A 14,428-nucleotide genomic window follows, 5' to 3' on the forward strand; every position below is an offset into this window, starting at 1 on the left:
TCCCAAAACTAATATTTGGAAAGGCAGTGGACAAGGATCCTTTAAAAATAAATGAATGTGGAAACTATCCATCAAGAGAGAACAATTGCATTTCCAGCTAAAAGCCTGCTAACAAAACAAAAACACTTGCTGATTTTAATTTTCAGTGTATTCTCCCTCCAACAACTTTGGCAAATTACTCAAACTAAATGTGACATTTGCTCTTCATCCTCACTTATTGCAGTTGAAATCAATGCACTGTGTATTCATAACCACGGTATTCTGGAAGTCTGGAGATTATTTTAAAAAATCTATAGCAGATTACAAATCTATTGACCCCCACCCATCCATGCATGACACAAGTATCTGCCAAAAATGCAGGGTGATACATCAGATTCTGTAGACCACTGGTGTTTGGGTGCCTGGTTGGATTGTACCAATCTTGCCAAGACAAAGCTTTTACAGAGCCAGACTACTTCCCTGAAGAATTAAAAACAAGCAAAAAAACCCACACCAGTTGGCACAAAACATTCACGTGAGCTCGTACTCTTTTAAATACAGGCTTCCACACTGAAAGAAAGGCCATAGAGTACCAACTTCAACAGAACTGACAGAGCTTATTTTACAGTGGGAATATCAGGATGTTCATGCAGAACAACAAAAATCTTTGCAGAACGGACAGATTTGGCTTTCCAGCTGCTTTCAGGTCCTGCAGCACCAACAAAACCAAACAACTCCTCCACCACCACCACCATTCTCCTCTTCTTCAGCTGTTCAAGCATAAATTATCCTTGTCATTTCCTCTCAATATGTGGCTTCCCAGAAAAGGGAAAAATCAGAGCAGCTATTGCCAAAACAGCACAATATTCTTATACAGGCAGATTTTTCAATAAAATGCATGTCATTTCCCTTGTACTCAAGCGTTAGAGAAAGAACAGTCACAAGACATTTTTAAAACATGAGAAACCAATCCTGACTGAAGGGATATGTTTATTAAAGCCAGAGATAGGAAAGTAAGCATATAACTGAAAACCACAATCTTTGGCTCAACCTTTGCAGTAGAAATGGGGAGGGGGGGGACACAGGGCTGGAAATGTTTTCAGTAATATATAATAAATACCTTCATTTTCTCCCTCTTTTTCTCTTTTAAAGGCATCTACCTACTCAATCTAAATTGAGCCTCAGAGGGAAAACATGCCTTCACGATAAATTGGAATTTGCCATCCTAGTAATGAAACGTTATGTCAAATCATCACAATAAGCAGGCAGCAGAACAACAAAGGAGGTTTCCAGGATTTTCTGCCCCCCGGCCCCCTCCCCATCAGCATTTTCCCAAGTCTTCTTTCGGGTGTTTATGAAATGTCTGAATTCCAAGGCCATGAAGATGCATTTCAGGATTGAGCAGCTTCCATTAACAGTACCGAGGCTTTCCAAAATCACACCAGCACTCCGTCATAGGCCAAGCCTCTCCCCAATGCCTGCCTTTCCCTGCGCTGTTTTTTGTTTTGTTTGCGCTCTTTCCCATGCACAAACATGTTGGTGCAGTGTCCATTATTTCCCTATGGCCTCCCTTAAAAGCAAGTGACAGACAAATATACACGCATGTGTGTGTTCCCCCCCGCCCCCACAGGTCTAGTCTCTTTCTACACCTCAAATCAGGAATGCAAATGTGTTTACACTCATTTTCACCAAAGCATGCTTTGCCATTGCAGAAACATGCAGCTGAAACCTGGGGAGCCTGTAACAAGGCAAGAGCATTTGTAATCACAGGTGATCCTTTTCCTTTCAAAAATGGAAAAACATGAAAACCCGATGTGTTAACTAGAATGAGCTGTATTAAAAGGAGAATGTTTGGGGTGGCAGTAAATATTCAGCACATGCTTTTACACACAAAAGGAGCAAAGGGCTCCATGCTCCGTGCAGCCAGTCATTTTATCTGCCCTTCCACGACACAGAGATGCAACCGTTGCTCTCGTGCTTTTATTTCACCCGACTAATAGATTTTAAACACCATATTGCGAGGGCCCTGCTGTGAATCTTGCAGAGGTACAAAATGGTGGATGTATGCTATTTTTTTTTTTTTTTTTTGCATTATTCATAACAACTTGCGCTCCTGGTCACAGGCTTCCCTCTGTACCCACCGACACAGCCTTCTCAGAGCCACACAGCCATCCCGTAACAGCCTTGCAATAAAGCTCTCTCGCACCCACAAATTATGTTACAAACCTGATGTCATGTATCCCCGTGATGCCTGGGAAATAAAAGCCGGTGGGAAGTGTTTGTGCAGCCGGTAGTCCTTCTCGCTGCGGGACCTCATGCGGTCTGAGGCCCGGTCGGAGAAGTCGGAGCTAGGCCAGGCCCGCCGCAAGGTCGTACTCCGCGTCTTCTTCATCCTGAGGATGCCCGAGCCTAATCCTCCCGCCGCAGCATGGGTCAGGCCTTGCGGCTCGCTGGATGCGCGCTGCCTGGCATCAGCCTAGCGCAGGTACCGCCGGGGCTCAACCTGCGCGCATCTCGCCGCTACCTCTTCTAGGGCGCCAGCCGCAGGTCCCTTCCTTTTTTTTTTTTTTCCCCTCGAATGATCCAATTTTACACACGTCCCACAATGCATTACACTTCATTTGCAATCGGTCCGGTTTACAGCTCCCAGATTCGCGTGGAGGAAAGGCACCTTATGTGGCTTCTCAGGCAAAAAAAGGGAAAGGGGGGGTGGCGGAGGAGGGGAATGGGGACGAGAGATGTGCAGCGTGGGAGCTCGGGGGTTCCGAACAATGGCCCGATTGAGCCCGGCCGTGCTTAGCCAACTGTGAGCCGCCACACAAAAGGCCCAAACAAACGAGGAAAACCCCGCAGCCGCCGGCTGCGACCCCGACCGCGGCGCGCCCGGCGCTGGGGAGGCAGCGGCAGCTCCCGACGCGGCGGGAGGAGCAGCGGGAGGGGGAGGAGGCAGAGGAGGAGGGAAGGAGAAGGAGGGAGGGCCCGCAGGCGCCTCTCCCGGCCGTGGGACCGGCCGAAGCAGCTGCGACCGTCCCGCCGCCCCCCTCAGGCCCGTGGCGCCCGGGCGGCCGGCAGCGGCCTGCGGCCCCCGGCAGCCCTCGCCATGGCGGACCCCCGCCCGCCTGTCCCCGGGGCTCGACCGCTGCCGGCTCGGAGCTAGGGGTGGCCGACGCGGGGAACGAGGCCGCCGGGAGGCCGCTGGCCGCACCGCCCCTCTGCCCAGCTGCTGCTGGAGCGCCGGGCGCCGCCTGGTCTCATGCTAGTCCCGACGCGGCCTGCGGATCCCGCCGGGCTCCGCGCTGCCCCGTGCGGCACCGGCCGGGGCTCGGAGCGGCTCGCAGGCACCCGCGTACAAAGCTCCGCGCACCGCGGGGGCCCGGCCCCCTCCCGCCCACACCCACTCCGCCTCCTTTTCGTCCTTCCTTCCGCCGGTGGGGAGCGCCGGGGCCGTGCCGGGGGGACGGAGCGGAGCGCCGGACACACAGACACCCCGCACCGCCGGGCTCCGGGCGCCGCCCGCGGCAGCCAATGGGAGGGGGCAGCGGCGCGCACCACCCCGAGCGGCGGGAAGGAGGAGAAGGGCAAGGCCGCCATAGCGGCAGCGCCCGCCGGGCCTGCGCTGCCGGCCGCCTCGGGACCCGCTCCTGCCCCGGGGCAACGGGTACAGCGAAGGAAAAGGCCGGGGGAGATTTGTACCCCGGGGCGCTCCTGCACGGAGCCGGCGGGATTCACCCACACGCTGTCTCTCAGTGGTGCCTTCTTTGCCCCTTGACTCCTGAAGAGCTGCCGCTCCGCGGCTCTCCCCAGGAGGACCCAGTCTGTCACGCCAACGCGCCCAGTGAGGGTCTGCAGGACACCCGGCCCACTCGCGCTGCGCCAGCAGGAAGGAGGGTGCCCACCCTCTCACCCCAGTGGCGTCTGTGCCCAGGGCGCCATCATGAACGGGGCCAAGCCGCCACTGCAATGCAGGGATTTGAAAATGTTGCCGATAAATTACTTATAATTACGCTTTTTTCTAATTATTTAACCTTTCTTACAGTGGGTTGTGCCATATTTCTAATAGCCTGGAAAATCAGAAAACTGTAATTTTGTCAGTGAGAGTTTTTGACCATCGGTGAATGTATTGAACATCAAAAGCCAATGGACCTTGCAACATTTTCCCTTTGCTGCCCTGCTGTGCAGCTTTGGGTAAATCACTTCTGTGCACGCCTCATCTCACCCACCTCTGCTACTGCGGGCACAACATGCACCAAAGAATCGTTCAGGGTTTCATTTGCAGCCATCCCTTTCACACAGTTAGAAATTACGTGAATGAAACCCAGCAAGAATGTTGAAAATTAAATACTATGGGGTCCTTTCTCATTCAGCCTCATCTCCTTCCAACAGTCTGAACAGCTATCAGGAAGAACTTGTTTCTATCGATACTTTGTGTTCCAGTAGCAAAGGGTGAAAGTTACATGAGCAAAAGCAATGGCTTAGAGCTCCACTAATAAAAATGTAAGATATTTTCCATCGTGCAACTTACTCATCTAGCAATTTACTCATCAACCTACACAAAGCTTATAATAGAGTATGTTTTCACCCTCAGACCAGAAAAACCGTAAGAACAACTTCTAGAATCATTCAGCTTTTCTCATCAAAGGCTGAGGTTGGGATAGATTGGTTAGCACTACCTAAGTAAGTCATACCTAAAAAAGTAGCTGTTTTACCAGATATAAAAGAAAATTAAATTCTAGCCAAGAGCACAAACTCTCATTCCACCATCTGAAAGATAAACGAACCATGGCTGAGCATTTCCAGTTGTCAAGAAGTGGCTGAATATGGCTGGCCAGCTAACTTCAACCTATGGCTGAACTAAACTCAGCCTTTCTCCTAGTCTAGACACAGCCCTAGATATCAATCTGTTCCATTAAAAAAACCCATGAGAACAAGAGGCATAATCTGAGACAAGAGACAAATAGGAATAAGCAATGAGGAGGAAAAATGAGGTCAAGAAGAAGAAAGACACAACAAAGCGGAATGGGGGGTGAAGAGGGGAACAAACAAGACCACGGTGATCCTTACACTGGCTTTCTGCATAATTATTCCAAACTAAAAATATTTGAGTCTAGTTTCAGAGCTAGTCTAACAAGTATCAAACCAAAAAACAGGGGATAGCTCTGCAACTGTCAGATAAAGCACACATATCCTAATTCTTTTCGAGCAATTTGCTGTGCACTAATGAAGCAGTGACAGCACGCAGAAGGCTTTCAAATAGTTTTAATCGACTTAATTGTACACTTGCAGGAATTGTCATGAGAGTAATACAGTACATATGATTAATACATGGTATCTTCTACTTATTGATTGTAGGAGTCACACTGGTTTATAGTTTTGAGCACAAGTAATAAGTTGAATTTCATTATGTGATAATTTTGAGTGAATAATAATTCACTCCTATAACTATGAGAAGTTATTTTCATGTTAAAATGGGCAGGAAGTGGAAGACAAATAAGCAATTCATCTAGAAAAGTCAGCTTTCCCTTCCCAAATGTGGGAATATTTGTTTAAAAGCAATTTTGGGGACCTCCTCTCAGTAATGAGATGTTATTCCTGTGGTCAGCTGAAACTCCTTGCATTTAGTCTTCTCACAGTTATCTTTTCTATTTAAGCTGAAAGTTGTCTGACATGGTATCTGAAAGAGTTCTTCCCTTTGAAGAGAGGAATTCAGAACAAGTTTCCTCCTGCTCTTGCATTGTTTGAAGTCAAGTATTGTTACTGGGATGAATCAAATACATAATTAAAGACCAAGTTTAAGTTTTGGCTGTTTTCTTTGGAAAACGAGCTAGAACTGTGAGTATAATTGATTTTTTGCTTTGGTAGCCAAACTGAAATAAAACAATTTTCTTCATATGAACTGAAAGCTAAAATTGAGGGCTATTAAAAAAAACAAAACAAACAAAAAAAACCCAAACAAACAAACACAGAACACTATCTTATTCTTAGCCTTTTTTTTTTCTTTTTTTTCCTTTTTTTTAATAAAGGAAAATAAATGTCTGGTTTCATATAGCAATGTTAGAACAGGGTAGAGAAAGAAGAATTCCCAGGCACAAATGGCTGTCCTGCTTGGTGAACAATCGTATAGTACACTTATAAGCATGGTTTGAAATAAACTGAAATAGGCTACTTAATCTGACAGTTCCAACAGGGGTGGGGAGGACCATTTTTCTTTGCCTGAAACCACTGGGGAATTCTGCTTTAACTTACAAATATTTTTGCCCGTCTATGACACACTAGTAAAGTTTTGCCTAATTCTTAACAGAAGTGTGGAAATAGTCTGATGGAGCTTGCTAGGAATAAGGGAAAATACTTCTTCCAAGCAGGAACTGAACTGATTAGAATCTGATCACTTGTTATCAGTGATGAAGAGGAAAAAGGTTTCAAAGTTTTTTTGCCCTTTTTTTATTTAAAGTTAATCTCCAGCTGGTTTTTTTAAGCTAAGAGAAAGCATTGATTCAGAAGCTTTTTGTTCAGGATCATATAAGCATTTGTTTTTATCACTTGGTATTTAAAGTCCGACAGACACCATCTCTTTCTTGAAGTACTAGAGGGAGAGGTGAGATTTAGATGAAGAGACTGTACAGAACTTGGAAAAAAAGTATGAACTAAACAAAAAATAGCCATCCTGCCTCCCTCTTGGCCTAACAGGTCTTTATCAGGAATTGGCAACATATCTGTAGACATTTCAAAGGCACTGATTTAATTATGAATTTTTTAAAAAGAGGCTTAGGTACATTTAAGACATTGCAAGGGATTCTTATGTGTTCAAGCTTTTAATCACAACCTTACTTCAGTCCAAGTTCATAGGGAGCCTGAAGGCTTTTGGAGAAGCATTTCAAAATGTTAGCTTCTGAAATCTTCTGTGTTATCTTTTAAAAAGTGAAAAAAACAAATATTACTGTGGATATTTGTTGCATTTGATCTCCATAAATGCTCACTTATTAGTTGCTAAGCAGGTCCATCACCATTTTCTTGAAAGAAAAGGACATAACTGTCCCAGAAGAGCATAGGAAATCAGTTGCAAATACACTGTTAAAACTCAAGGGTCCAGGCTTCCATTTCATAGGTTTATTTTTCCTCAGTTGAAAAAGAATAATTACATAGCAAGATACAATATGGTGTCTGGTTTTAAATATACATTATATATATATATATGTATGTGATCTATTTTTTTCTCTGCATGTGTGTGTGCATACGTGCTTGTGCTCCTGTGCATATACAGTAATTGCTCTCATGTAATGTGGTATTTCAAGTTTCAGCCAGGGCTACGTTTTCCCTCTCCATGACAAACAAGTGTCCCTGGGGGAGAGCAGCAGGCTTCGCTAGCAGGGTGGGTTGGTGTTACCGCCTCAGCTTGCCTGGCTTGGGGACGGACTGCATGAGGTTTTCAAATGAAATAAGCATGTAAGCCAAACACCGAAATAAAAATGGCAAAATAATAGGACACGCAAGGAGGAAAGCAATCCCCCTCTTCACCAAGACAAGCTACACCTCTAAAACCATCGTCTCTCAAGATATGCATTCAATGCCTGGCTTCTCCCTTACCCTGTCACTACCTTGCCTGTTGCACACACTCACCTGGCTGCCTCGCAGGAGGAAATTCAAACAGCTTTTGTTTACTACTGTGAGTAGAGCAGGTATCTAACAGGCATCCAACACCACAAGAAGAACCAGCCAACACTGTCAAGATGCCGGGTGCTTGGCACAAAGCCTTGTGGCTTCACTCTATGGTAAAGGTCCTTTCCTGGTCCCCAGCTTTAGAATCGAAGACAACAAATAGTGTTGGTATTACTGGGACACAGGGGAGGTTTTGCCCTAACAAAGGCCATAGTCACCGGCAGCTGGATAAAGGAGGGAGCAGAGGGCCATTTTTGTTGCCTATGAAAAAAACATCAAAGTCTGCAACTTTTTGAAAGGTGGAGATAGGATGCTGCAAGATGCTGGGAAGGAAATGCAGGGCCTATGAAAGTGAGAGAGCAGAAAGGAATAAATGGAAAATAAAGAAGTAAAAAAAGCCTGTAGTACAAGCAGTTGAAAAGCACTGAAGCAGAGGCTGCAGAAGGAAAACGGAGTGCAAGAAGAGGTAGAAAAAATGTAATTAAGAACTTGGGAAAAGCACAAAACTCACGTATAACTTCACAGGCCTTGGCAATATATATGGTTTTATTAGATGCAGAGCTCTGCATAATAGCCTTCCTAAGAAAATACATGACCTGCGCTTCTAATATTAATAAATCTGTGAAGGGAGAAAATTGTCCACTGCATAAACTCATTGTTTTCATGCGTGAATTCTTATGCCTTTGTATTAACAAATGTGCAGAACTCAGACTCTAAAAAAGATGGTTTTTTGCAATCCCTTACTGGTTAAGGAGGTCTGGCAACAGGCTGCAATGGTCCTTGGCTGTAGGAAGCACTAGTTTTACCTTCCAGGTCTTTGTAATCAGGTACACTAGCGAGAACAAACCAGATAACTCAAAATGCAGCACATCCTTTTTCACAGCAGCCCTGAGTCTTCTGACACTAACACTATTAATTTGTCACCTCTCACTAGTACTTATTGTTACTCAAATATGCAAGAGGAGCCAAGTACTTGTAATCTATGCTTGTGGTCCAGATCACAAAATAAGGCAGCCTCTCCTGATGGATTTATTGGCAAGGGAAAAGCTGGGCTTGCTCAGACAACCCTCTTTCCTCGGAGGGAGTATTTGAGAAATTCCACCAAAAATGGAAAGAAAAAATCCCAAGGGCGAAGGTGTAAGTGAAAAAACTTCCCAATGTGAAAAAGGAATATGTTTCAGAGCTTATCACAAGCAAGTCTTCAGTCTAACTCCAGAACGCTATCAGGTTGTGTTATGCCATGGTAACAATCCAGGCTTAATTACTGCACCTCTAAAACCAGTTTCAGATCATATTTCTCTCACTGTTATGCTTTGGGAATGTGTGATGACAGGAATGCACTACTGCTGCTGCACACATGCTGTAGCTCACCAATTCATTTTTCTGTGTGCTGGATTATGCGCTGTGGTATTTATTTTAACTTGCATGACTTTTAAGAAAAACCTGCCTCCGTTATGAGAAGAAAGGCTCCCCTGTTGTTTTGGGTTTTTTTTTCCATGCCAGACCTTCTGATGGCACTTGTGCTTCCTCTGCACAGAAGACAATTGATGCAGAAGGGTTTTAAATCTGGGTACCCAAGACTGCCTGAAAATGTACCAGCGTACCAAAGGGCACACACACAGGCCATAGGACACAGCCTTCACCTTGATGCTTTTCCTCTCCTGTTAGCCCTGACTCGAGGCTGATTAGTTAAAATGGATGGAAGCTGGGCTTGTAACTCCTTGGTGTACAAAACTAACTGGAAAGGGAGACAAGCTATGAATCCTACACAAATTTTCACACAGTCAAGCATTTATTAAACCTCTCACATATAATAGAATTCAAAAACTTGGAGAAGTGGAGTTACAGTAGCTTAGTTCATTCACTGGCTGTTCTTCCAATGGATATAGGTTGCAGATGTGCCAAAAATGTTGGCCTCAACCTTCTTGTTTTCCGCTGGTGTCACATATCATTAGTACCCTGGTATTTAAGTAACGCACTGATATATGGGGGGCAGCTGTACTGTAAGTTAGAAAGACACCCTATCCTTCTGCTTTGAGAGTTGAAAAAATAGAGAGCAGAAGTAAGTAGCCAGTGCAGATACCACCAGCAGTAAAATCCATTACAGATTGTGTTTTTAAAAACTAATTCACACACCTCAGTTTCTTCCCACTCTTCCACAGAGCCTGCGTTTCTGCTTTATACTCATGTAACACCTCAGGGCACTGGGAAGATGGCACCAAACAAGAGCAGGCTCTGGTGAAGCTCTTGGGTACAGCAACACAACCATGCAGCAGATTCTGCATGTTAGGTAAGTACCTTCAGAGGGAAAATCCCTTGAGAAAGAAAGCCCTTGGCTATGGCAGGTGGGCACTGTTTTGCATGTTGCATGGCTATTATTTATCAGTATATTAGTTTTAAATTCTAAATCCTTGTCTAGGAGAATTACTCACCATACACAAAACTGAACAAAGCACAGCAGGCATGTTTGCAAATGGGACAATGAACATATTTGATGGGCAGTCCTAAAAACCAAAGCAGCATACCAAGGGAACTAAATCCCAGCAGCTGCTAGAACTCCACAGAGCATTTGCTGAACAACCCAATACTAAGCTCCCTCTCCAAATTCTTGCTTATACAGCTGTGCAATATAGTGAGTATATTTTATAGATGTATATATATATAGCATGTATAACAGGCAGGGATCTTAAAAACCTTAGAAAAGTTGGGAGGACTGAAAATAGGCTACTCCACCCTTTGTAAACAATCTCTTGTCATGAATTTACTTCCATATGTGCATTAAGCTCTGCCCTATATTAAACAGGCTTTCAAAATAGTGGTTTAGCACTGAAAATGTATGGTTCCCACCCGTAAGTTTGAAGAGAATGCAAGAGAGAGACAAACCCAAGACTGAAAAAGTGCCAATTCATCACCTCACAGAAAAGTAATTCAATAGCTTCTTGGATATTTTATTATAGTCTCAGATTCAGAGGCTGTCTCCTTGGCATATACTAGTATTTGGGCAGGAAAAAACGAGTCATAAACATGGACAGAAATTAAGTGACTGACATGCCTGACCAAAAGGCTCCTGGCAAATCAATGCAAAACCATCAGAGTGCCTGTTCTCTGGGCCAGCCTGCAGTGTCACAGGGTCAGTCTGTTCCCATGAAGGGGGTGCTCTTTAGTCACTGGTTTCCAGCGCCACCCCACAGCTTCTCTGCTCTCTTCTGATGCTGCAGCAGTACGGGTCAGAAGGAAGACTCCACCACTCCCGGGACAGCTACCCTGCCTCCTCCTGGTTACTGCAGCTTGTTGCCACCCTCCGCTTGTCTTTGGAAGCTCTGACATTACCCACCTGTGTGCACCCAGAGACAATTTCCCATTGCCCTGGTCAGATTAAGGTTTATGCAGACACCACTTGCACTTGCGTCTCTGTAGAAGCAGTTCTGAGCATTTCTCCTGAGTGCAGAGATTTTTGCATTCTAGTAGAAGAACAAGAAAAAACATTGTATAGCACTGGGTCTCAAACTTCTCCCATCACTTTGTAAGAAAGTTAAATTCTTCAGCTGGGGACTAGTCCAAAAATAATTTTGTCTTACTAAGTGACATCTGGTGCAATCTGATAAAGTAAATGTATCAACCACAGGGAGCTCTACTACTTTTTTCTATATATCCTTCGATATTGCTGGGTGACTGTCAGTTGCTTTGCTATTATTTAATTTGTTTTTAAATACAAAGAGGGCCTTAAATCCAGCAGAGGGCTGTTACCTCCCAGATTTTCTGAAGGTCAGTGTGAGATCTTTAATTCTGTTGAGCTAAGCAGAAGGGAGCAGCACCCAAAGCTTCACATTTTCAAAATACTTCTAACATAGCACTTGAGTGTCACACTGGATATAGGAGCAATCTCTGGTGTGAATTTTTCAACCCACAACTTTCCTACCAGAGTCAAAGCTGAGAACAAGTGAAACATGTAGATGTTATGAAGAAAAACGTCCCTTATTACAAAGGAAAATAACTGCAATAGCCCCACTGAAATAGTGAAATTAAGAAAACTAAAATCAAATTAGAAAAATAAAACAATCTCCTCTCTAGATCTGAAAAATCATGCTCCTCACTCCCATCACAAAAGCACACTTACATCCTTTAAAGCATGTGAATGGCACTGGCATAGGATAAGGTTTTTTTCAAAATGCTTTTCACATTATAATGATCTTTTTCTAAGGCATAGACAACCACTTATATTTAATATTTCTGGAAATCTAAAAAGATCTTTTTCAAAAGAAGCAAACATCTTAAGTGAGACAATTTACAAGAAAGTTCCTAGAATTAGAATTCTATTTGAAAGAATCATGTACAAAATGAAGAGCTAGAAAGTCTTTAGTCTTCATTAATACTGATCACTATTGAGCTGAACTCAATACCTTCACAAGCCAACTGTGGTAAATCATATTAGGTATGGTGCTCATCTCAGGAACTCTTGCAAGGAGTCACTGTGTTTCCATACATAAAAATTTATAGTGCTCTTTATCCCTTGCTATTCCAGGAATCAACAAATACTCAGGACAAACATTTCTTAGGTTCTAACTCCATAGGCAAGTGCTCAGCAACTTGCCTTTGATGTTTTCCTTGATGGGGGAGATGTTTGGTAACCCTTCCATCTCCCAACCAGTGTAGGGTAGATCAGGCAATCTGCCTTCAGACCTGGCAGATTTCAGATTTGTCAGAGCACAATGCTAGTATCAAATCAATTATTTCTTCCTTCCTCTCCAAAGATGGATCTCACTCTTATCTCAGCTGATGGAACCAAGACAAAATAAACACAGACATCCAGGACTGAAACAATGATAGGCTATCCAAGAAGGCATTTAAGTGCCCTCAGTCATCCTAGGAGTAAAAAGTTACAAAAACAACTACTTCTTTTTATTGCCCACATCCCTGTGTCATTACCATGGTGCTTAAAAAAACCACAAACCCTATGGATTTCTACCCACCACATAGTAATTACTGAAATAACAAAGAATTGGAAAAAAGTATTTCCAAAGCCTGATGCTATTACTGAGCTGCCAATGAAAAAACTCTCACTAACACCCCTTAAGTCTATCCTTCTGCACTCCTAATCTGAACACAAAAGGTTGGATTTAAACAGCCACCCCCCTACACCCTGAGATTAAAACTGCCTGCAGTTTTCAGCTTCAGGCCAGTAATCACAATACTTTAAATCCTTGGCTACTGGCTTCATGAAGACACAGCCTACAGACAGTCCCCCAAAGTTCTTTGAAATGTTAAATACAAAGCAGGAGGAGGTCATAAAGGAAATATTCCTTATGAAAAGAATGGATATCATATGCAGACTTTTCATATACATTTCCAGGTTGCTTTGCTTTCAGCCACCATATTCTAATTCTGCATTGTCTGAAGCTTTTGAAATAAAATTCAGGAATGAAAAGAAACACACAAATTAGACTGTAAACAGCTGCCAATATATGCATCGGTTACCTTTTAGCTCTCATAAATCTCTCCCATGTATAGCATATCTTACTTCTTATCTGCAACGACTAATTATTTACCTAATAAATGGTCCTACAGCAATGATGAAAAAACCAGCCACTTTAAAGTAACATATAGGTTTTATTGCATAACCTCCTGTATCATCTGCCCAGTTATTTCAACAGAAGCCAGTGTGGCTCCCTGCTGCACTGGAAATCCAGCTATCTTTCTGCCAAGAGCCTTCCAGCACATACAAAGAGAATGAGGATTGTGAGACCTGTTTTATCCCCTCTTATCCCATAGACTAACAAGCCTTTTCTCCACTGCAATTTTTCTCAACAAATACAGGTAATTAAGTGGGAGGATGGGATTTTCAGGGTAGGTAAAAAAACGAGTCATTTTGGCATACCAGCTTTGCCAAGAAGTACTGCCAGATTCAACTTTGAGTGAGCTGCTGGCAGGGTCGGGGAGCCCGCAAACACAAGGGTGCTCTGCCACTGACACAGGCCTCAGCTGGAAGCAATGAGCTCCGTGGTTCAGAACTGCTGGTAGGTGGTCAAGTTTTCCTGTCCACTCACATTCCCCTGAAGGTAAACAGGGTGGTAGGAGTTTCATTACTGGCCTCTGCCCCACCCTGATGCTTCTCCTTTCTCATTTGGGTATCTGAAACTCAACAGAAAATGAGTTTTATGTTCATTTTGAGGAACTTGCGTTCAGTTTGCTTGTCCCATAAGGTCTCACAAGCCCAGTCCGTGCTAGTTTCTGGCTAGATGCTCCACCAGGCATCCACAGAAACATCTCTGTCCAGATTTACAGATTGTGTAGCTGAGGAGGAACATAATCAGTTGCCACAGTGATGTCCGTCATCTGAGGAGCCTTCGGACTTTAGTCTCATGAAAAGTACCAAGAATTAAAAACCCCTTTAATTAGATGAAGCAATTTAATGGAAGCAAGCGCTTCAGCCAGCAGCAAATGCATGGTTAAATCACTGGTTATCCTGAAGAACCAGGCTGTGCAGTTTGAAGTTATTTAAACTGTTTAATGTTGGGTTATTTACAAATTAGTGTAGCCCAGCCCACAGAAACTGCCATTACTGTGACTACATGCCTGTTTGACAAGTTGCTATTCTCTGCTTCCAGATACATTACCTGCATAGCTTGACAGGAGGGAAAGCCTGTTCACAGAAATGTTTCAGCTACAGAAAAGGACTGAAAGGTTATAGCAAGCTCAGGAACATCACATGCTTTTGGCAGGGTGGGATGGGGGAGGATGAAAGGCAAAGGAGGGTAAGCAGAATTATTGTTCTGCAATGATTAAACAAGCACAGAAA

General features: G+C 43.9%; 1 protein-coding gene across 3 annotated transcripts in view; it reads right to left on the reverse strand.

Annotated features, from left to right (window-relative positions):
* The window catches only part of STOX2 (storkhead box 2), a 143,455-nt gene that overhangs the window by 70,864 nt on the left and 58,163 nt on the right, over nucleotides 1–14,428 (reverse strand). The window contains exon 1 of one of the 3 annotated variants that reach the window (XM_065836237.2): nucleotides 2,206–3,065. The exons of 1 other annotated variant lie outside the window; for it this stretch is intronic. In XM_065836237.2, coding sequence (XP_065692309.1) covers nucleotides 2,206–2,371 — 166 coding nt within the window. In that variant the 5' untranslated portion in view covers nucleotides 2,372–3,065. Of the gene's footprint in view, nucleotides 1–2,205; nucleotides 3,066–14,428 lie in introns of those variants that run through there. One more of the 3 variants, XM_071807642.1, reaches the window with a different exon arrangement.

This window comes from Patagioenas fasciata, chromosome 4 (assembly GCF_037038585.1).
Source record: "Patagioenas fasciata isolate bPatFas1 chromosome 4, bPatFas1.hap1, whole genome shotgun sequence".
NCBI lineage: Eukaryota > Metazoa > Chordata > Aves > Columbiformes > Columbidae > Patagioenas > Patagioenas fasciata.